Source organism: Raphanus sativus, chromosome 7 (genome assembly GCF_000801105.2).
Source record: "Raphanus sativus cultivar WK10039 chromosome 7, ASM80110v3, whole genome shotgun sequence".
NCBI classification, from domain to species: Eukaryota; Viridiplantae; Streptophyta; class Magnoliopsida; order Brassicales; family Brassicaceae; genus Raphanus; species Raphanus sativus.
In genome coordinates this window covers 1797248-1819942 of record NC_079517.1, presented here as the reverse complement: position 1 = coordinate 1819942, position 22695 = coordinate 1797248, and the positions used below count along the sequence as shown (strand labels likewise).

Below are 22695 nucleotides of genomic sequence, written 5' to 3'. Positions count from 1 at the left end.
TTCACCAACCAATAGAAATCACTCATTTCACAATTGATATCTTTTAAAAAAGTAAACAAAATATTGTCGAGTTATATTACATTTTTAAAATAAAAATATTAAAAAATAAAAATAATAATATATGCAAAAAAAGATTTTTAAAAAGATTTTAATTTCGTCAACAAAACACTAAACTCTAAACTCTAAATCCTAAACCCTTGGATAAATACTAAACCCTAAATTAAAAACATTAAACCATAATAGTATTTTTAAGATTTAATGTTTTAGTGTTTAGTGTTTTTGATTTAGAATTTAGGATTATCCAAGTGTTTATGATTTATCCAAGGGTTTAGGGTTTAGAATTTAGGGTTTAGGGTTTAGAGTTTAAAATTATCCAAGGGTTTAGGGTATACCCAAGGGTTTAGGATTTAGGGTTTAGAATTTAGGGTTTAGGGTTTAGAGTTTAAAATTATCCAAGGGTTTAGGGTATACCCAAGGGTTTAGGGTTTAGGATTTAGGGTTTAGGGTTTAGTGTTTTTTGACGATATTAAAAATAGTTTTCAAAAATTCATTTTTTGTAACGGCTATTATTTTTATTTGTTTTTATTTTATTTATTTTTAAAACATAATATAACTTGACAATATTTTCTTTTCTTTTTTAAAAAATATTAATTATGAAATACTTGATTCCTATTGGTTGGGTGAACCTAAATGTTCACTCTAGGGGTGAACCTAAGGATAACTCTATTTTTTGGGGGTGAAATAGCACTATAGCGGATATCTTTTTCAATAGATTATAAGCACGGCTCTACCTATGACTAATCAAGAACTTGGGATGATTGGAAATCTGCAGGTTGTACTCAATATGGGATTATATTGGTTCTAGCAAGTAGATATGATCCTTGAAAATTAAAGTTATTAGATCAGTTCATCGTGAAAGGTGTAGGGTTTTTCATTTTATTAACAAATTTGTCATTTTATTAACAATTTTTGTCATTTTATTAACATAAAAATTATAACGAATGCACTTTGCTGCCAGATCCCAATTTGTCATTTTATTTTTGGGAAAAATATGTAGCATTTCGTGAGTGTTTCTATTTTTGGCAAAAACAAAAAGTGTGAGATCAATTTTGACCAAAAAAATGTAAGATTCACGTAGGTTTCCAAATTTATTAAATTTACCCAACTATATTAAAATTAAATGTAGACAAATTTGTTTTCCTGCCATTTTGGCAAAAAATGAAGGATCTATGAAGGTTTCCAAGTTTATTAAATTTACTCAGATTTATGATAGTTATCCATAAATTTACATAATTTTATGAATTATCATTTATTTGGGTAGATTTCATAAATATGAAAGTTTCTTTTATGAGTCAAAATGTATAATTTATTGGGTAACTTTCATAAATTTTAGAGTTTACATCGATTTTATATTAATTTGTATAGATTTATGTTGACTTTATATATGAAAAAATATGTATTATATTAAAAGTAGTTGTTCATATATGATTTTTAAATATTAAATATGATCCAAAAGTTTAATGAATAAATAATGTTTATGGGGTCCACAAAAGTTAGTTGTTAAAAGTTAGTGGGAAAAAAATTATTTTTTTATAGGCAAAGTGGATTTTGGGTCCCACGAAATTACTTTTCCAGCTTGCCAAGTTTAATAGGCAAAAAGGTTAAAAATGTCATAAATTTATTCTCTCTCTACTAAGTTGCCCAATTGCCTAATATAAACTTGAGGTGACCCATTTTCCTAATTCAAACTTAAAAGTTGTCAATTCCCCTAATTGACCCTAGATAATTGGCGGTGGTCTGCCTGTCTGTCTCTCATTTCTGCAAAAATAATAAGTGACAAAAACTTTATTGACATTTCAATTCACACGGATCTTAAGACTTCCGCCCTAATAAAGACAACATTTTTTATTTTTTATTTTTAGTTTTTCTGTTGTTTGATTTCAGCGTTTGTGCTGCTTTTTGCCATCGAAAGTCTGATGCGATTCCGCCCTTAATCGTTGATCCGAAGATACAGTTTCTTTCCAGCGAATTTAATCTGTTGAGATTTGAGATTATCGTTTCATCGGGAATTTAATGAGTTACCTTAGGGTCCTCATCATCCTCCTATGTGCGATAGCAGCAGCTGGGTCATGCTTACCTTCCGGCTCCTCCGTTGTCGTTCGCGATCATCATCATTATGATAAATTGGAGGGTGTTTTCCGATGCGGAATCGGGAGAAAGTGTCATCATCATTCTCTGTTCCCCAGACCTCCTCCTTTACAGGTACGCACCTAATAATTAGCTTTAGCTTCTCCTCATTTCTGATCAAATAGTGTGATTATCCATTTGAATTTGCTTTGTGATTTGATATTATTTCTGGTGAGTGAGTGAGTCTCGGCTTTGTGGCGTTTCTATGTTTATCGATTTCATGGTGGTCCAAGTAGAATAAGCTCTGCTACTTTACTTTAGCTGATGATGATGTCTCTTTGGTCTTAATGTGAATTGCGATTGATCACACAACTTTCTCTTACTTCCCCATATCTCGACAATTATCTAAATTTGTGGGTTTTTTGCTAACGCAGGTGGATGGGGACTTGCTAGACAGACTCATCGATGCACATAACCATCAAAATGGTTTTACTTGCATACTATTTTATGCCTCCCGTTGCCCCTTTTCTCGTTCACTACGCCCCAAGTTTGATCTTCTGAGTTCAATGTTCCCCCACATACGCCACCTTGTTGTTGAGCAGTCTCAGGCTTTACCATCGTAAGAACTGACTTCTTCTGCTATAGAATGTGTATACAAATAAAGTCCATTTGCGTCTAGAACAAGAAATTTTCATTTTTCTTTGGTCCACGTTAATTGACCTTTACGATTTTTCACAATTGCAGTGTCTTTTCTAGGTATGGTATCCATAGCTTTCCTTCAATCCTCATGGTGAATCAAACATCGAGGATGCGACACCATGGTCAAAAGGATCTTGCATCCCTTATTCACTTTTACGAACAAACAACAGGTGACACTTCTTCTCCCATGCCTATCTGAATACATTAGCACACAACTTACTTAATCCCTTATAGAAACATGAATTCCTGGAAAATCAATCAGTATTTAACTTATGTTATAGTAAGCTCCACTCTGTGTGTCTCTGTGGCTTTTCAGGTCTTAAACCTGTCCAGTATGTGGATGAAGGTGAACAAACAAGCCTGGAAAACGATGGTAACCTGATCACATGGCTACACAACGGGTCATCTATCAGAGAAATCGCGGAAAGAGATCCATATTTGCTACTTTCACTCATGTTTCTGTCTTTGAAACTGGCAATTTCGATATTCCCCATCATGGGAGCGCGCTTGAAAACGTTATGGGCATCTCATGCTCCGCATCTGAGCTTGGGAATACTCGGTGAGACTAGCCAACTGTTTGGCCGTGCCATGCACATGATCGATGTGAGGAGGCTGTGGATTAAACTGCGACTCACCAAAACAAGGAACTTCCAAGAGAGAGCAAAGAACGCTCTTGCATCGGTCTCGCTAGGAAAATCTACTTCACAATCAGCCTAGATTAGAGGGTGGTTCAGAAATCCTTCATTACCTATGAGCTTAGTTAGGTTACATTACCTTTTGTCGACGTGTCTTAACTTTGGAGTTCTTGTCTCTGTATGTAAATCATGTTTTGCTTATTTGTGAATATTAATCAACGGTTTGGTTTAATTGGTGCTAAAGGTGGACACCTGGGTCGTATATGTGAAAAAAGAAACTTGTCAGACTTGTGGATCACTCTGGTTCACACATGTAGAAGTTTCGCTTTCCTGTCGTTTTTGCGTGTTGTGTATGGCAATTGAATCTCTCTGTTTAGATCTTATTCCACTTAGGAATCTCAAGCTTAGAAGCTGATTCTATTTTTGTGGTCAACAATACACAATTTGAATCTATTTTCTATTACAAGCTATGATGGTTTTAAAATAAGCTTTTGCTAAAGATTAAACTTCATTTCAGATGTAAGGTAAAGCCTAAAATCAAGGAAGCAAACTCATGATTCTCCCATGTTGGCAACAAAAGCAGGACAAAGAGACGAAGCAAAAAGTAAAACATATCAGAAACTAATGGAGTTGGTAAAAAATAAATAGTACGAATTGGATTTTGGAAGATTTTTAGTTTGTTTTCCTCTATTTGATTTTGTATCCTAATATTTCCTCAAACTAAATGTTTTTTCTGTAATAGAGTTTTTTTGTTGCTAAAGTAATGAAGTGTTTTACTTCACATTTAATGGTTTACTGGTTTTGTGAAGAAACTTTTTTCTCAAGATTTTCTATCATCTAGTATTTTTTTCATTTGTAAAAGTTCATTTCAGAATGGTGTGGAAATTATAAGAAGAAAACTAAATCATTGTAATAGTCTTAGATGGCTTCCTTTCGCTTTCTTGTCTTGAATGGAAACTTCGTGGCTTTTTTTCTTGAATTACACTTGTAATCGCAAGCAAGCAACCTCCACTAATATCCTTTTTCTTTTTCTCCCTCGAAAAGGACTTAAAATTTGTGACTTGTACTACACATCATCTCTTCTTCGTTTTTTTCAAATTATTTGCTAACTACATAAACGTTTGTGTAATTTACTTGAATTTAAGAAATACATTGAAAATATGGAAAAAAAAAATTAATATGAAAAACTTTCATATGGTGGTACGGTGGTACCAAGTAGGGTTTATGCTTGAAGTCTCGTCTTCTCTAGTTCTCTCAGTCTAGAGAAAGATCAACACCAATAGTTTTTTGTATAAGAAAACTAAATACCCCTCTAGAAACAGTCTAATCCAGAACAAACTAATAAAAAAAAATTCAAAACTACCATCCAATTTCCATTAGTAGAACTAATTAGTATGAAAGGTTCTTCATAGGTATCCATCTACTAAACACATAGTTTCAAATATTCTTATAACTAATGGTTGTGAGAAATAAAATATCAAAGAGAGAAATGTCTTGGCAAAGAAGACAATCCATACTTCTTATTGTAGGTCCAAAATATAGTAACATCATCTAACCAATGGTTGTGAGAAATAAAATATCAAAGAGAGAACTGTCTTGGCAAAGAAGACAATCCATACTTCTTATTGTAGGTCCAAAATATAGTAACATCATCTTTGTCACTTCGTGATGTAAATAAGCTCCAGAAGATCTCTCTCACCGCCCACACCTGAAATATACATTAATATAGGATTCTTCATAAGTAATTTATAGTTTCAGAAATAGCTTTTGATATAGGGTTTTCTCTTGTCTTGCAAGTTTTCATGTATTTTAAGTTTTAACTAGTACCTCTGGTTGTGGATGTTAGTTAATCAATACACATATTGTTTTGTAACTAAAGATACAATCGTATCAATACTAATTGTTGTTCGATTGAAAGATTGGACCAGCTATGGTTAAAAAAACAATGTTTTAACTGGTCCAACAACAGTAGCAAAAAATGTTTACCAAATAAGATTTTAATATGAAATTATGTGACTCGTCATGCAGATGATTTGTTAAAACAAATATTTTTATAATTGGTTAGAACTATTGAAAATCTGTATTTTGCTTTTATAACTTTTATTTTATAAAATTCTGTAATTTTGTCTACACACTTCTTTTATAGTGACTTACACTAACTGCGTCAATCTCGCTTGTGAGTTGTATTAAGACCAAATCGTAAATCACCAAAACCATTTCGAAGTCTGAATATTATTTTGGTCTCTTCCTCTTCTTTGCTCTATATTAAAGGATCTAGAAACCCCTTCACAACAATGAGATAGAGAGAGAGAGAAAGATACAAGTCTCTCCTCAAGATCACTATTACCACAAAAGAGAAGAATTCAAGAAGACTGCATGGATCTAGAAGATTGGGAGTTACTCCCCAAGAATCTCTACAAGGGTCTCGATCTCGATCAAGACGAGGATCATGAGGCAGCGATGAGGATCATCAGAAACACCGAAAAAAACTTCGACATGGATTACTTCATCTGCCCGACACACGATCCTGTCGGAAAAACAGAGTTCCGTAGAAGACCAAGCGTGGTCCCCACACAGCTCCTCCAAGTTCCCATAAATTGGGAACCTGTATACACCGTGGACGACACAGACCACAAGAAGAGCCCGGAACCGGAACTGTTGACGGAATCTATTCCGTCGCCGAGAATAACCTTCAAGACCGCGAAGGAAAATGAATTTGTCGACATGAAAATAGACTTGCCAGCGAGGTTCACGAGTCCTCTGCCTCAGAAAGATGACAAACACTCCATCTCAGCAAGAGTGTTAGCAGGAGAGTACTATGGTGAGATGGGAACAGAGGTTGAGGAAGGTGGTGACTTGAGGAGCAAGAAAGAGGTTGATTGTGATGAAGAGAACACGCGTGGTGAAAAAATGAATCTGTGGAAGATGGGTCTTCATGGAATTGGGGCTATATGCTCATTTGGTGTCGCTACTGCTGCTGCCACCTTCTATGTCTTCTTCCTTGGACGCAACAATAGCATACGAGGTTGTCGGAACAAGAACCAGACCCTCAGGTTCCAGATCTACTCTGATGATAATAAGGTAAGGTAAATTTTTCCAGTTATGCTTAGATTAGTGTTTCTTTTAGGACATTCCAAAGGTTGTGTTTCCTGAAACTCTTAGTTCGATTCACACATGACTAATGCCATCTTTGTTTCAAATTACATTGAATTTTATCCCTTTTTTTGTCAACTAACTATCCCATTAATTCAATGTACTAAAAAGTTGTTTCGGATTTTGATATATTTGGATAAATCAAGACTATTTACCAATGATTATTAAGTTTGATATGCTTCTTTTACTGGCTAATTGTTTTTACTTAATATGGTTTGGTTAGAGGCTGATTATTATTAAAACTAAATCTCAGCTTATACAAATTTACTTGTTTGGTTACTGGAAGCTACTATCAGAAAAAATGGTTTGTGCATGTATGATTCAACACCAAAGTGATAATGATGTGTTTGGCGGTGTGGCAAGTTACGTGTCTAAGTGAACAATCAACAGTTGTAGAGAAGATACTTATTTTGTCTACATACATTAGTGTTTATCTTTTCTTGCGTCAAAGTCACATTTTGTGCAAAACTCACGTTTTAGAAACGTCATTGTTCCTTGCATTAATATTAGCTTAGTACAGCCTATAGATATTTTGTTTGGGAATTGAGATCGAGTCAGCTACTATTGTTATAGATTAATAAATTAATCATCTAAACTAGTCATGGAACCGGCTTTTTCATTTAAATGTTCAAACTCGTATTGTAAATGTTTGACATATATGTTTAAATTGTATTGGTTACATGCATTGCAGCGAATGAAGGAAGTAGTGAAGCGTGCAACCAAACTAAATGAAGCAATCTCTATGCTGAAAGATCTTCCAGTGGCCAGAGCACGGATATCTTTCGGAGGACACTATGATGAACTTTGAAATCATAGCCATTACACCCGTTCATTGATACAGCAGAGCCAAATGTCTATTGTGTTATTACCATGGGCTTTACAGCATATAAACACTATGAATTTAGGAAATTCAATATTGTATGATGTTTGTAAAATTTACATTATTTGTCTGAATACTTTTAATTATATGAACATTCATATGATTCTACACTTATTGAGTTGCTATAAAACGACCATGCATTAGTATGTTTTTTCTTCTACATCACATTAGCATTCTTAATGCATAATTGGTTTTCCTACTATCACTTCTAAATGTAGTTTTTGCGATTGGCAATAGTTGTGCTCGTGTTGCAACAATTAGTTAGTGTTTACGGTTGCGGAATTACGGAAAGACAACATTTTTTATTTGAAGCTATGTAAATATGAAAATAAAAGTTTAAATTGAAATAATAAATATTATATATATATATATATATATATATATATATATATATATATATATATATATATATATATTATAAACTTTAAAATATATATATATTTTTATGTTCTATAATTTTTTAAAAATTAATATTATAATTTTATTAATATAATTTATATTTATTATAATAATATGATTTTTAATATATTTAATTATATGAAATATAAATATTATTAGTTTATTATTTAACTATTTATGTATTTGGTAGTTAACCAGTTATGTAATCCATTAAATGTATAAATTTATAATCGTTATATCAATCTTACAAATCTTTTATTATCGTTTAAAATCATAACAATCAGCATCTGCAAACACCTGCAACCACATCTACAATCGTACAACCGCTGCGTTTACACCAACCATGCTATTAATATTTTTTTGTCAACACCATGCCATTAATATATGAGTGTGTTTACATCAACTTTTCCACCATTTTCTTACTAGACAGAAATAAAAATTCTTTTGAACAACTAGAAATAAAAATTTCGTGGAAGCCTCTTTGGTTCAATAGTTTAACTAAAAGTTCATTAATGTTTCTATACGAGGAGGTCTGGGTTTCGAGTTCCAGTGAAGACGAAATTATGCGAATTAAAGGAGAGAAGACTTACAAGAGATTCTGCAGCTTGGCGCAAGGAATACTGTCATACATGGATTCGATAGGGTGGTTCAGGTGAGATGATGCAGTCAGTTACGGGTAGAATTGTCGGCTGTAAAATCATCTTTAATATTCTCATAGTTTGTAATAACATAATTATCCAGAGTTAAAAAAAAATAACTAGAAATAAAAAAAAAATTAAGAAAGAAAAAATATAGTTTGGGAAAAGAAAAAGGAGAAGGAAGTGGTCCGAAAGGAAACCTGTGACTGAGAGTGAAGACGAAGATATCAAGATAGAATGCAGACTCACCTTCTGGTGGGTCCCACTCCAATCAAAAGCTGCCGTCGATTCTCATCCGCCATCTCCGGCGACCTCCTCCCTCCTTCGTTCAGTCTGGTCGGTCGAGACCTCCACCACCACCGTCGAAGGCAACGCGACGGCAGATCTCGGTACCAGCGCAGCAGTCGTCGGAAGACGACTGTTATATCTGCGGCGTCTTCTTCTTCTTCTTGGTCTTCGGCTTCTAACAGGGGCGAGCAGAACCACTACGTCGTTTTGGGAATCGCTCGCAACGCCACGCAGGCTGACGTCAAGAGAGCTTATCGCTTGCTCGCTCGAAAGGTTAGGACTTTGGTTTTGGGACTCTTCTCGTTTCTAGTTTAATCGATTGCTTGTGTTAAAGGTGAGTGTTTGCAAATTGCAATCACTAAGTATTAAGGAAATAAGAAAGTTAGAATCTTGTGTGTTGTATGAGTAATTTCCTCTGAGTTAGCATATAAAGCTGTTTTTGTTCATCATCTAAGTAAAGTTTAGTGGAACCTGTTCTCTGTATTCTTAAATCCATTCTAGCTTTGTTTGTTAACAACATTCTTGGTGTTGCTATTGCAGTTTCATCCTGATGTAAACAAGGATTGTAAAGCAGGAGAGCTATTCAAGAGCATTCGTTGTTCCTACGAGGTGGGTACTTCTTTTCTATCAATGACTCTCATATCTCTGAGTGCCTTAAACCACAAGCTTTCTTATTCACTACTATAGCTGTATCTCTTTTGGAAAAGGTTCTATCTAATGAAGCAACAAGGACTCAGTACGACCGATCACTTAAACATCAGGAAAATTCAAGGTTCTCTAGAGTGAAAAGGCACTACTACAGCACCCCTGACTCTGAGGTTGAAGATGCCATGAAGTATTGCTACAACTGGTCCGAGAAATGACGCGGATCCAGATACCAGAGAGCATATGGACGCTACTCCACATATCCAAACTCGCATTTCTACAGTGAGCCGCCACACGAAGAAGAAGAAAAAGAAGAAGAGACGGCTCAAGAACAGAGAGACTCTTTCTCCAAAGTTCTCAAAACCGCTTTCCTCTCCATGTTTCTCCTATACACGCTCGGATACCTCGCATCCCTCACGTTCACCACGTTCGCGGCTCTGCTAGACAAGGAGCTAGACATGGGTTACAAATCCGGGTTTATGATAGCTTGGATACTCGGCGGAAAAGGCGGTATCCTTCTCACCCTCTGCCTGACGTTTGCAAGCTGGCTCTGCGGGAAAGCGAGCAGCAGCGTGGTGGTTGTGATGGGAGTGGCGATGTGGGTAGGATCAAATTTAGCAAGACATGCTCCTCTTCCGCAGGGAGCTCTCCTCACGCTCCTCTACATGTCAATCAAGCTTCAAGTCGACTCAAGTTGAATCTTTTTAATCTGAGTTCACTTGCATCGGTTTAATCTCAAAGTTAGATTGTAAATAATTTAGACGCAATTGTATAACTTGTCTATTGCAATGTCTCTCCTATGATACTTATGATTTTGGGTGTCAAAGAAAACAGAGTAATAGTAAAGAGAAGAGATTGCTTGAAAGTTACAAACTCCAATTTTTTTTTTTTACTTATTGTTTTGTGTGGTTTCCAGATTACAAACAAAATTGATCAAAACTCAAGGGGATGAATTAGAACACAAGGTGCTATCAACTCGTCTAATATATTTATCAATCTGCACAAAGAAGAGACCAAAAAAAAAGAAAAGAAAAACGAAATTTTTATATTCAAGCTTTCTTCATCATTGAGTCTTCTCTCTCATCTCCTTAAGATTCCTCCAAAGGTATTTGCCGCTGGCCATGTCGACGAACACCCAGAACCCATTCTCCATCCTCTGTTCATCGTATGAAAATTGAGAAAACAGAATTCAACAACAAATTAACGGTAAAGCAACGAGATTTAATGATGTGATTACCTTTCTGAAACAGAGTCCTTGTTTATCATTCAATTCGACGGGTGAGTCGTTGTCTTCTTCTGAGATGAGTTCCGGCGAAGAAGAGCTCACCGTCTTCCACGCGAAATATCCGGCGAGGACCGCCGAGAAGAAGACCAACAGGAATCTCAAAGGACACATATTGAATTATGGAAAGAAGAAGAAGAGGAAAATGGGTTTGAGGATGAATGTGTCGAAGAAGGGAGAATCTAGGGTTCGTGAAATGGAGAAATAGAGAGATTTAAAGGGGTGAGAGATTACGACGACGACATGTCTCCCTCTCTCACTGCGATCAAAAGGAAACGCGTTTCTGAACTTTTCAGCAATGCGAGGATTACGAAATTGGTAATTTTTGAAATATTATTACGTCAATCGCTTAGTTATTATATACGCTTGTTATTTCCACTGTTTTATATATCAGCCCCAATATCTTTTAGCTTTCCCAATAAGTCCCTGTATTTTACAAATTTTACCTTTTTATTTTCACCAATCCCAATAAATTCGTATTAAACTATTTTTATCTTGAAAATTACAAAGATTAAATATAAACCGCAATAGATTGGCTTAGTTATACAAAATGTGATCGATTAAACTAAAAATCGAGGGTGTTGCTAAACGATTTTGGAAACATTAAGGGATCTTTGTTAAATTATTACATTTCATGGGGGTGTACAAGAAAGAGTCGAAATAAAAAAATAGATGGAAAGTCTAGAAGGGGATGACCTCAACCACCACTCATATAGTTGTATTATTGCATCATATTCATGTATCTATGATGCAAGTTTTGTCAACGCAGACGCAATTATAGAACTGATCATATATGGCTCTTCAACAAAAGTCTCACTCGTTTTGGTACAAAGTTGAGGGACAATCTTTTTTTAACAAACAAAAAAAAAAAAAAAAGATTGTCCCTCATATATCTGCAAAATGATAAATGATAAATCTGCAAAATAATCTACCATATCGGATGTTCGGATTATTGTGTCTTTTAATGCAAGTACGTTCTTGCTAGATTCTTAAGAATTGATTTGTGATAGTTTTATACTTTTCATACAATATTTGTTGCGAATATAGACGTAGTATTGGTGTTACGGTTAATATCACGTGCAACAAATCCTCAGCTTGATGTTTTTTTTTTTTTTTTTTTTGTTTAACCTGGGGGTATCCCAGGCCCAGAAGGCCCAGGGGAAGGAATGCCCACGGATAGACGCCCCTCCCAGTTTTTCAAATGGGCCGAAAGCATGGCCCATATCCGTGTGGGTGACAAGAGCGTTGCAAGGTAGTTCCCTCCGGCGTGGATCGAACCCCCTACCTGGGTGCAGGCGGGGACCCGTCCTAACCATTGGGCTACAACGTCTTGTCAGCTTGATGTTATATATGTAATTTTTTAATGTTTAATGAACTGTCGACCATCTATGAAGAGATAATGTTGTGTAGATGATATGATATGTATCATGTGTAAGTTGTATACAAAGTCTTCTTATACACTTCACTCTGTGGGCTGGCTCCCCCCAAACTCGGTTGCCATTCCAATTACTTTGCATAACAGTTATAAAGTCACAGACCTAAGAGTGGATGGTAAGTCTCAGCAGCAGAAGAATGCGGTGAAGTGTCCGGTTTTGCCTTCGAATTTAAAGCAATACTAGATTTTGACCCGTCCTTAAAAGGGCGGGTATTTTTTTTGTTTTAAATTTAATTTTTGATATTTGTTTTTTTATTATATTTGTGTTTTATTATAATATTTGTGTATAAATTTTAATCAAAACATATTTTATTAAACAATAGCAATTTAAAAATTGATCCGGTATATGCACGGGTAAGACTGGGTTGCAGGTCAAACTCTTCCCGCTGATCCGTCAACCCGCGTTTTCTTTTTATTTTGGTTAAAAAATATGATTAGCACAACCCGCAAACAAATAATTTTGTACCTACACCTGTTCTACTTAATTTTGTGGTTATCCGCAGGTTATATATATATTTTTAAAAAATTATTATTTAATTTAATTATTATAAAATTAGATTTATAATAAAAAAAATTTATACATGATTTAAATTTTCAATTATTATTTTTAAATTCCTGTATTTTATAAAAAATATTTAATTTCTTACATTTTATTTTTTAAATACTTTATGAATAGCCCCAATCCAAAATCTACCAACCCACATTCACCACGTATAAAATACTCATAATCCGCACCCATAAATCGATTTTTAAAATAGTTAGACTAAACTTATGATCCATCTTTAAAATGATGGATATATTTTTTGTTTTATAGTTAACCCCAAAAAATTATTTCTGTTAGATTATACTTGTTACGTTTTATGTGCTTATCGTAAAACCCTAGTCTGTTGAACAACAGTAAAAGTCACCGTATAATATCAAAATACGATCATTATTTATTCTATTTGCCTATATGACCGTATGCAAACAGTTGACTATTCATGTATTGAGAGAAGTGGATTCCTAAAGTTTTGGGATTAGTGGAAGTGGAAATTAGAAAATATGTAAATTAGTAAAACGTAGTTATTAGTTATTATAATTAGTTTTATATTTTCAATAAGGTTGAATAGCAATTATTGGACCCGTCCTATGTGGATTCCTATCTCGATTATTATGCAAGTGAAGTGGTGGTTACATACACAATATATATTTTGATTCGGTTAGTATTTTTTTAAAAGTATGTATTTTTAAAAATAATTGTTGGACATAACCCCATATCAAATGGACATGTTGAAGAATTAATAGTATTGATGAAGAAACCTCTAAAGACAGGCTGTAAAATGTGTTTAAAATTGCACCTTACGTTCCTTTTGTTAAGTTTCTAGCAGTTGTCATGTAACTCTTTTCCTTTCAGAAATTGAAAAAGCCTTCTTTCCCTAAAAGAAGTACAGTCTGTAAAAGTGACATCTAGTGAGATGAGACTAGCTTTAATAGCCACAAAATTCCTTGATATTTACTTAGCTAAATTTTAGGGCTATAATTGATGTCACTGAGTTTATTTTTTTTGCTAAATAATTTTAGTATCATGAGTCATGACATGTGAACTTTTATGAACTTCCACTGGTTGATAATGAATGTATTACCACATGATCAGAAATGCAGTTTAACAAATTTATGCCAATGATTTCAGTATCATGTGAAGTTTTATGAACTTCTACTAGTCAATAATGAACGACGTATTAGCAGCAAATGTGACCTTTTGATAGAATAGATTAGCTAGTGTTGATCAATCCTTCATTAGAGTATGCGAGATGCTCAACATTTATAAGATACAAGCGAATTGAAATGACTGATTATTATCCATACCCGGCAGAAATATTTTGCAAATCACAATATAGAAGGTATTGTATTTTAGTGAATATATAGGTTTATATATTGCTCGATGTTTCTTTTGTTTCCCTTCGAATGACACCTTTCAAAAATTTCCATGACATTTTAATCGGTTCTCATGGAAGGGCATTATCCTAAATTCATTTTTTTATTAATCTAGGGATATCCAAACTCTTATATTAATTCCCAAGGAAAAAATGAATTTGATCGTTACATAGTTTGAATATATTCCAATGACAAGTGTTACACTATAAATAATGCGGATGCTGCTTTTGCAGACGACTGCATGTATATGTATGGTAACACCACTAAATTTCTTAGAAACTAGAAACAATGTCATTTAATTTCTAGTGACGATATATGGATATTAGGCTGCATCGCCTAGTCAACGCACATGCCGTTGTATTTTTATCTATTCTCCTTAAACAAGTTTGTCTTCTATGGTGAATTCAACGCCAACACATAACTACAAACCAATATTCATACTACGCAGACTATATCGTTCTCTTGGCATGTTCAAAATTTTTTTGGCAATAGTGACAATGGTAATGAAATGTATTATTATATTGTAAAATTTTTGAATCAGGACATGTGTTTTGGACTTATTAATTATAGGGGATAACGAAAGAAATAGTGGATAATATTGTGTACAAGTCAACATACACCAACTTAGAATAATCAAGATGCGAACATGACGATGCAACCATATGTCTCTCCTAATCAATAGATTGCGTTAATAGATATGTCATATTCTCCACTCATTTTCCCGTAGGAATATTTAGCCTGCGATGGCATTTTACATGTTATGCGCATATACTTATTCAGCTGGCTTAGATTATGTTATGACAAATATGCAGCACAATATTTGATTAAATTCCATTTATTATATATGTCTTGGGTTAATATAAACTGAAACATTAATAACGAGTGTCCAAAGAATCTTAATCAGTCTATAACATAGGTAAGCATATCTTTGTGTTTTAGGGGACTAATTTAAACAGATGGGAAGTTAGTAGGTAAGGTTGTTAAAAGGGACAATGACTCTTGAGTTATCTTAAACCATGTTCGTCTTAACTACTTTGTCTCTTTCATTTTTTAATAATGTTTCTCTTTCAAATATGAAAAGCATATATACCTTGTTTAGGCCCATAATTGTCGTAAATACTGTGAATAGTATCTTGGCCTTTGCAGAAGCCTTTACTTAAATCAGCTCCACCTCCACTGAATCTTAATCATATTAATCAGCTCCACCTCCACTGAGTCTTACCTAAGCATAAATCACGTGCAGTGTATACAGTATACACACACTCTCTACTATATATTTGTGTGCATAGTAAGCTGTAATTTCACTGACACCCATCGTTTTAATACAGCGTTCTGATCAAAGCCCCAAAGAAAAAAAAAAAGACCAAACAGAGAAAAAAAAGACATGAATGCTTTAGCAGCAACAAACAGAAACTTCAAGCTTGCTTCTAGGCTTCTGGGTTTAGATTCTAAGCTCGAGAAGAGTCTTCTCATCCCCTTCAGAGAGATCAAGGTTCGGTTTTTCATCAATTTCACTCCTTTTCATTTCCAAAGTTCGATTCTTTTCTTGTTGGGTCTGAAACTAGCTTTAAGTTATTGTCGGGTCTGAAACTAGCTTTTAAGTTCTTGTCGGAAAATTAAACCTGATCTAGTCCCTTCGCCCGAGATAAAGATTCTCCACGGCGGAAGGGTTAAAAAAAATAACTGAATCATAATAACCGGAACGAACCAATTAATCAACCGGTTATCAATTTTTTTTTGCAGGTGGAGTGTACCATACCAAAAGACGATGGGACACTAGCATCGTTTGTTGGGTTCAGAGTCCAACACGACAATGCAAGAGGTCCTATGAAAGGTGGAATCAGATATCATCCCGAGGTTCGATTTTAAACCTTTTTTGAAAGTTACTCTTCCAAAAACCAGTCTATGATTTGATACCGGTTATCTTCCTGTAGGTTGAACCGGACGAAGTGAACGCATTGGCTCAGCTCATGACGTGGAAAACAGCAGTGGCTAAGATTCCGTACGGAGGAGCCAAAGGAGGGATTGGCTGTGATCCGAGCAAGCTCAGCGTCTCTGAGCTTGAGAGACTGACTAGAGTCTTCACTCAGAAGATTCATGATCTCATTGGGATTCACACTGATGTTCCAGCTCCTGATATGGGCACTGGTCCTCAGGTTCTTTAAACGTTTCCATGAAGTTTTTTTATTTTTTACTTTCTTTTACTCATCTTTAATTATTTTTTTTTGTTTCTTGGTGAATTTTGTAGACAATGGCTTGGATTCTTGATGAGTACTCTAAGTTCCATGGATACTCTCCTGCAGTTGTCACTGGAAAACCCATCGTAAGTAGCAGTAGTCTCGGTTTTGTTTTTTCTAATTTACTGACATGGTAATGATGGTTTGAGCAGGATCTTGGTGGATCACTCGGGAGGGACGCGGCTACTGGAAGAGGAGTGATGTTTGGAACCGAAGCTTTGCTTAACGAACACGGAAAGAGCATCTCAGGTCAACGTTTTGTCATCCAGGTGAAGTTTCTTTTTCTTTTTATTTATTTATTACAGTTCCTAGCGAGTTATAGAGAAGGTTCTTGATCGAGTGTACACATATTTGGTTCTCTAGGGGTTTGGGAATGTAGGCTCATGGGCGGCGAAGCTGATAAGTGAGCAAGGTGGGAAGATTGTTGCGGTGAGTGACATTACCGGAGCTATCAAGAACAAGGACGGTATTGATATCGAGAGCTTGCTTAACTATACCAAAGAACACAGAGGTGTTAAAGGGTTTGATGGTGCGCATCCGATTGATGCAAACTCGATACTGGTTGAGGATTGTGATATCCTCATCCCTGCAGCACTTGGTGGTGTCATCAACAGGTTCTAGCTCTGTTTTGCCACACAGACTTGCTTGTTTTTTTTTGGAAAGTTTGTTTGTAACTGTTGATTTGGTTGTGGTTGAAAGGGAGAATGCGAATGAGATTAAAGCAAAGTTCATCATTGAAGCTGCTAATCATCCAACTGATCCTGATGCTGATGAGGTTTCATTCTCATTCTGTTTTTTTGTACATGTCAAGATTCTCTTTGTTAATGGAGAGTTTTTGTATTACAGATCTTGAGTAAGAAAGGTGTGGTCATTCTCCCAGACATATATGCAAACTCTGGAGGAGTCACTGTCAGCTACTTCGAATGGGTTCAGGTATGAGTCTAAAACTCAGGAACCTTGGACAAACCACGAATCAAACGGATATTGACTGTTTCTGGTGATGGTGCAGAACATACAAGGGTTTATGTGGGAAGAAGAGAAGGTGAACAATGAGCTGAAGACATACATGAATCGTGGATTCAAAGATATGAAAGAGATGTGCAAAACTCACTCATGTGATCTCAGGATGGGAGCTTTCACTCTCGGTGTTAACCGTGTGGCTCGTGCTACCGTTCTCAGAGGCTGGGGAGCTTGAGAATGATCTCTATGGAAACTCCTTAAATAAAACGAGCCATATCTCTAATCCTTTGTCTTTTTTTTTATCATCTACTTTTGGATTAGAGATCCTCCTGAGTTTATAACCAGATTGATGCGTGTTTATGTAATAAAACCATGGAATCTATTCATCACTTGATAATACCAAAGTATCAGCTGGAAAACATTTATCATCATCATGATTTCATTATCCAAGTTTTTTAAATAAAAAAAAAAACAGAATCACAAGGTAAGGCTGACACTGCTCAGTTACCAGTTCGGTTTGATTAAAGACAGCTTTGGATAGGATAATACGCTTTATATTGGTGAAGTTTTAGTTTGGGTTTCTCACATTATTTCACCTTGTCTGACAGATTTTAAAAACAAAACAGGAAGTGGATAAAATAAGCACACACACTTGGAAGGCTCTTCCAAAAGCCCTCAAATCTTTTTCTCTATTACTAACTCCATCTTCTCTTTTGTAACTTGTTACAACATTACCAAAGACACATCTATTTTCATTACATTTAACCAGCCAAAACAGGCTGCGTCTGGTTTTACCTCTTTTGATTGGTGGTATTATGACACGACCTACCCTTAAGCAGATCCAATTCTCCTTGGCCCTTTCTAACAGAACATAAGATGCTTAGTGTCACATCAGCACACTGTCCTCCCATAGCATACCGATGCAATGTACAGATTCTTCGCCCATTTTTCCTGAGAAAATATCAAAACCAACACCTCACGTTTTAATTTCAGTATATGGAAACAGAACAACAGCAAAAAAAAAGAAACCCACCTTGACATGAGTACTTGGAAAGGCGGTGGTGCGAAGAGTCTCCTGAGTTTCGTCCATCATTTTACGTTTCGGTATGCTTAATACGAAAGCCGCTTGATCCGCAGTTGCCGCCATCGATGTGATTCTATACCCACTCTCCCACCTCCTATGTATTCCATCGCTCGGGTACAAAAAGTCAAGCTCCACTACCTGATCAGAGAAGCCAGCGTTCCTCGACATCACCACACCCCAACGGTTACCAGAAGTTGTCATCGACGTTACATGAAAATCTTCTTTCCATTTCTTGTTTATCCACTTGAATGGAAACGAGTCGCTCACTTTGTATGACTGCTGTGTATAAGATGTTCCTACACCAATTCACAACAAGTTATAAGGTTATTGTCACGTGCAACATAAAGATTCGAAGATTACTACTAACCTTTTGACATAACAACTAAAGAGCTCCCGTTATCTGCACCAGCTATGGAACTTATATAGTAGTTCTTTTCCCACTGTTCCATAATCCAGTCCTGCAGATTAAAAAAAAAAATTAGTTACTACGTTATTACAGAACATATTGTTTCCTAATTTACTTAAACTGATTATTAGTTATTATTACCTTGTGCAGGAAGACCTTTGACAATTCATAAACTTGAGAGGTAAATCCAGTTCCAGCATCCATAATGAGGGCCCAGAGATTCGCTGCTGATGCTACGCAGCTAATCAGAAGACCATCTTCATTCCCTTTCTGTACATGCTGGCTCAGTCTTGTTTCTGCAACATTGTAGTGATATCTACATAAGAAAAAATTAAGATTAAACAGTTAGTGAGGGGATTTGGTATAACCTTCAAGTGTATATGCAAAAACTATTTTCTTTACCTCTGTTTCATGGGACGACGAGCGTTATAAACTGAAATCCACTGAGTGGCAGGAGTGCCTATTCTGATTTTCTTCTTCGGCTGTTCATCCTCTTCCAAATTAAGAAGCAGTCTTCCTCGTTTTTGTCCAACCTATATACACGCCAAAAAGAAGCATTTTCAGAAACATTTTATAAATCTAAGTCTAGAACGTTAGCAATATGAACACAGGCAGCAACCTTAAGAGCACCATCGATTCTAACTGGTCTAGATAAAGCGCATGGCTCAATTAGAGTATCGAAAATCGAAATAAGCTTTGCATAGTTGGGCTCCTCGTCGAACTTCAGATTAGTAACTGCCTCAAGGAATAGCTTAAACGGTGGTGGACAGAAACAGCACATGAGTTCAGGAGAAGTTGACATCTTTTTCTTGCAAACAAGAAAGCTCTTGTTATCACCCTGCCAAAAGAAAACAGCAAAGGATGCATGTAAGTCACTAACTACATTGAAAAAGATGAATAGCTGTAAGGTCGTGAGAGGAAGTAAAGACAGACCTGATAACCTTGCCATGGTAATCTTCCCTTCAAGAGAAAGATTAGAGTATAAGCCAATGACTCCAGATCATCTCTACGACTTCCAGTACGTCCTAGATGTGCATGAACACTTGCATACCTTACAGTCCCCCTGTAAACATGTAAGGAAACATTATATATTTATATATATATTAACGGTAAAATACACACGAATGAAAATACCTGAACACATCAGGTCTTTGATCATATTCAACATGCTGGCCTGAATGAGAATCTTTCCATTTTGATGCTGCAACAAAAGAAGATTATTTGAAAAACTAATATAAACATCAAATGAGAGAACCACTTAAGAAGAGAAGGAATTTATTAGTACATAAATTCATAATAATAAAATGATTAAAAAAAAAACTCACCTAGACCAAGATCGATGAGGTAGAGTTTTTTCTCATCTGCTGTTCCGGGTTGACCGAGTAAAAAGTTTTCAGGCTTCACATCTCCATGGACAAACCTATTTTGACATAGAGAAGGAACGTGCCATTAAAATCAGCTAAAAGGAAAACATATTGTGGTAAAAAATAATGAATTATTTCCTTGAAAAGAATGGAACTATTAGACAAGAAGCTAGCAAGAAAACAGTTTTCACTAACCCTTTCATATGAAGTTTCTCAAGAATAGATATGGACTCAACTGCAATGCACGCTACCATGTTTGGTGACATCCTGCCACATGTCATGAACATGGATCACATTAAAAAAAATTGCAAAGAGAAAGAAAATGTGGTGAAAAGAAAAGAGTTAGTTTCTTACGATTGCCCTGAAGAATTCCAAACATCCCAGAGACTTGGACCAAGCATGTCCATGACCTGAAATATTTATTGAAACGTTTCTCAATACAAAGAACTATGGTCAATCTCGAAGTATAAATGATAATTTCGTTACTAAAATACATACAAGGATGTAAAAATCTCCTTGACGACCCTTGTAATGTACAGCAGGAACTCCATAGCAACCGTTGAGATTACTGTACACTTGCCACTCATAAGGTGGGCCAAAATTGCATCCTTTGCTATTTTTGTGCTCAAATTTCAAAGCCACCTGAAAAAAAAGAAAACAATGGTTTTGTCTCAAGATTTGACTTATCTTTTGTCTTTTAAGTATTCTTCTTGACAACATACCTCAATTGCATCTGGCCCAATCCTATCACTGCCACCACTCACCCTTCTACCAACAAAAACTTGACCAAAGCCTCCTTTACCGAGTTTCCTCTCAGTCTTGTAAACAGGAGAGCTTCCAACTTGTACCTATACAACAAAGAAGAAACCACAAATCATATGAAAAGATCTCTGTGATTTTGAATGTCATAAAATTAGCATGAAAGAAACTTTACCCTTTCAGGGACTGGAGCTGTGCTTGGATCTTCTTCCGCACCAACTATCTTCTCTGGACTACCACCTTCCATGGCGATACCCTTATCAGCTCCCCCTTCGACTTGATTAAAAGCAGGTTCACCTATAGGCTCTGCTTCTAAATCTATCAACCTGATGCCTCGACCCCTACCAGCAGCACCGGTCGGTCTTGGAGGTGCGGCGGCTTTGGCTAAAGCTGCAGCGGTTCCTCTTCCTCTACCAACACCACCACCACCTCTTCTCCTTGTTGTAGTCTGAGGAGGAGGAGGAAGCTCGATATTTTCTGCCTGATCAATCACCTGAGGTCTAGGTTGTCTCAATCTACGTGCTCCACTTCTTAACTCTGGCATTTCTTACTCCATACAAAAGAGTAAGAAAAATCTTTTTCTTTTTTATAAACCGTTTACCTAACCTGCAGAGCATAACGAGAGGAAGAGCAGAGGATAACAATTTAGTCAATCATTTTGGCATTACCTACACAACATAAAAGAGAGGACACGAATCTATAGTGATAGCAAGTCTTTACACAACCTCAGTGGCGGAGCTACCCTTGTGAAAGGGTGGTCATATGACCCATGTGGTTTTTATTTTTTCTTAAATTTACTTGTATTTTTTATGAAAAAGCTGGGAAAATATTGCAGAATTAGCTGGTTGACCCCTATAATAATAATGTTAATCCTAAGCTTGACCCCTGTAAACAATTAGGCTGGCTCCGCCACTGCACAACCTAATAGAATACGAGAAAACAGTGGCTTGCACTTGGAGCAATCTTTTTTTTTGTTCCCATCAACTCACTTTATTGTCAATTAGTATACAGTAGCATTTTCCAATCAAACAGATAAAGCAAACAAAAATAGAAATCATATGTAAAACCAAATTCAGACCATAAAAGTCATCAGCTTTGGCTCAAAAGTATCAAAACCATCGTTAATCTTCTAAGAAACGCAATCAACAAGAGCATAATACTCAGAAAAATATTGACCAAATACCATGAATACAAATTTCTGGTGATTATCATCTTAAACATAAGCAGCATAAAAAGTATTTTTTTTTCAATAAGAATCAACATGTTGATAAAATTAAAAAAAAAGTTCAATCATCCAAAAACAAGATCTTTTATAAGAACACAAGTAAATGACTTCAAAGACACAAACAAAAAAAAACATTAAAACACAACAACAAAAACCGAATCAAAACAAGATGTAGTAAAAACATTTCTACCTGAAACGATTAGAGATAAACCTTTACAAAAGGAACGATGATCGGACTATGATGTTGATGATGGAATCGATCCACACAAAAAAAAGAACAAGCCTTTCAGATCTCCCAACAACGGCGATTTAAATGTTGGAACTTTGTACCTCTGAAGCAACACTTTGGAGAGGAGACGGAAATATATTAAATAGAGAGACAAAACTGTTAGATAGATTTTGGGTTATAAATAACGAAGACGAAGATGGAAATATAGATGAGAGGAGGTGCAGATTTGGGGAAGTGTTGATCTTTTTAGAAAAATTTCTGGCATATATTTGGTGAAGTTTTTTTTATTTTAATTTTCCCTTGAGAGAAAAAAAAAACTAATATAAATTTTGAAAT

General features: G+C 35.5%; 6 protein-coding genes across 7 annotated transcripts; 4 read left to right on the top strand and 2 right to left on the bottom strand.

Moving 5' to 3' along the window:
- Positions 1–1854: 1854 nt before the first annotated feature.
- Positions 1855–3844, top strand: LOC108814669 (5'-adenylylsulfate reductase-like 7). 2 transcript variants are annotated; one of them, XM_018587283.2, is made up of 4 exons: positions 1855–2262; positions 2562–2746; positions 2884–2996; positions 3143–3844. In XM_018587283.2, the coding sequence occupies exons 1-4, from the start codon at positions 2074–2076 to the stop codon at positions 3541–3543; spliced, it is 888 nt and encodes a 295-aa protein (XP_018442785.1). In that variant the 5' UTR covers positions 1855–2073; the 3' UTR covers positions 3544–3844. The 2 variants fall into 2 exon arrangements, with proteins under 2 accessions (XP_018442785.1, XP_018442784.1); XM_018587282.2 differs by having other exon boundaries at positions 1857–2262; positions 2872–2996.
- A 1830-nt stretch (positions 3845–5674) lies between these two features.
- LOC108814808 (uncharacterized) lies at positions 5675–7608 on the top strand. Its single transcript, XM_018587441.2, has 2 exons — positions 5675–6542; positions 7306–7608. Exons 1-2 carry the CDS (start codon positions 5838–5840, stop codon positions 7420–7422), a joined length of 822 nt encoding a protein of 273 aa, XP_018442943.1. The 5' UTR covers positions 5675–5837; the 3' UTR covers positions 7423–7608.
- A 1082-nt stretch (positions 7609–8690) lies between these two features.
- On the top strand, positions 8691–10276 carry LOC108814491 (uncharacterized). The gene is given in 3 exon segments (XM_018587077.2): positions 8691–9092; positions 9360–9428; positions 9527–10276. Coding segments are annotated over 3 exon segments (1029 nt in total). The 5' UTR covers positions 8691–8768; the 3' UTR covers positions 10163–10276.
- A 47-nt stretch (positions 10277–10323) lies between these two features.
- Positions 10324–11077, bottom strand: LOC108814492 (uncharacterized). The gene is made up of 2 exons (XM_018587078.2): positions 10702–11077; positions 10324–10620 (listed from the first exon to the last, which is right to left on the bottom strand). The coding sequence occupies exons 1-2, from the start codon at positions 10858–10860 to the stop codon at positions 10528–10530; spliced, it is 252 nt and encodes an 83-aa protein (XP_018442580.1). The 5' UTR covers positions 10861–11077; the 3' UTR covers positions 10324–10527.
- Positions 11078–15324: 4247 nt separating this feature from the next.
- Positions 15325–17723, top strand: LOC108816395 (glutamate dehydrogenase 1). Its single transcript, XM_018588970.2, has 9 exons — positions 15325–15587; positions 15839–15952; positions 16030–16251; positions 16344–16418; positions 16485–16601; positions 16696–16946; positions 17032–17107; positions 17179–17265; positions 17342–17723. Exons 1-9 carry the CDS (start codon positions 15480–15482, stop codon positions 17525–17527), a joined length of 1236 nt encoding a protein of 411 aa, XP_018444472.1. The 5' UTR covers positions 15325–15479; the 3' UTR covers positions 17528–17723.
- A 221-nt stretch (positions 17724–17944) lies between these two features.
- LOC108816392 (casein kinase 1-like protein HD16) lies at positions 17945–22648 on the bottom strand. Its single transcript, XM_018588967.2, has 15 exons — positions 22321–22648; positions 21081–21511; positions 20869–20994; positions 20645–20788; positions 20501–20556; positions 20342–20413; positions 20108–20202; positions 19917–19983; positions 19716–19845; positions 19402–19620; positions 19185–19315; positions 18924–19098; positions 18744–18834; positions 18326–18672; positions 17945–18243 (listed from the first exon to the last, which is right to left on the bottom strand). Exons 2-15 carry the CDS (start codon positions 21447–21449, stop codon positions 18184–18186), a joined length of 2082 nt encoding a protein of 693 aa, XP_018444469.2. The 5' UTR covers positions 21450–21511; positions 22321–22648; the 3' UTR covers positions 17945–18183.
- Between the last annotated feature and the right edge of the window lie 47 nt (positions 22649–22695).

Coding starts and splice junctions, on each gene's coding strand:
- LOC108816392 (XM_018588967.2), bottom strand. CDS start 21,449: ATGCCAGAGTTAAGAAGTGGAGCACGTAGATTGAGACAACCTAGACCT. Junction 20,203..20,341: donor GAGAAACTTCATATGAAAGG/GTTAGTGAAAAC, acceptor ATGTCAAAATAG/GTTTGTCCATGGAGATGTGA. Junction 19,846..19,916: donor CAAAGACCTGATGTGTTCAG/GTATTTTCATTC, acceptor ACATGTTTACAG/GGGGACTGTAAGGTATGCAA.
- LOC108814669 (XM_018587282.2), top strand. CDS start 2,074: ATGAGTTACCTTAGGGTCCTCATCATCCTCCTATGTGCGATAGCAGCA. Junction 2,263..2,561: donor CCAGACCTCCTCCTTTACAG/GTACGCACCTAA, acceptor TTGCTAACGCAG/GTGGATGGGGACTTGCTAGA. Junction 2,997..3,142: donor CTTTTACGAACAAACAACAG/GTGACACTTCTT, acceptor GTGGCTTTTCAG/GTCTTAAACCTGTCCAGTAT.
- LOC108814492 (XM_018587078.2), bottom strand. CDS start 10,860: ATGTGTCCTTTGAGATTCCTGTTGGTCTTCTTCTCGGCGGTCCTCGCC. Junction 10,621..10,701: donor AAGGACTCTGTTTCAGAAAG/GTAATCACATCA, acceptor TACGATGAACAG/AGGATGGAGAATGGGTTCTG.
- LOC108814808 (XM_018587441.2), top strand. CDS start 5,838: ATGGATCTAGAAGATTGGGAGTTACTCCCCAAGAATCTCTACAAGGGT. Junction 6,543..7,305: donor TCTACTCTGATGATAATAAG/GTAAGGTAAATT, acceptor CATGCATTGCAG/CGAATGAAGGAAGTAGTGAA.
- LOC108816395 (XM_018588970.2), top strand. CDS start 15,480: ATGAATGCTTTAGCAGCAACAAACAGAAACTTCAAGCTTGCTTCTAGG. Junction 16,419..16,484: donor TTGTCACTGGAAAACCCATC/GTAAGTAGCAGT, acceptor TGGTTTGAGCAG/GATCTTGGTGGATCACTCGG. Junction 16,602..16,695: donor GTCAACGTTTTGTCATCCAG/GTGAAGTTTCTT, acceptor TTGGTTCTCTAG/GGGTTTGGGAATGTAGGCTC.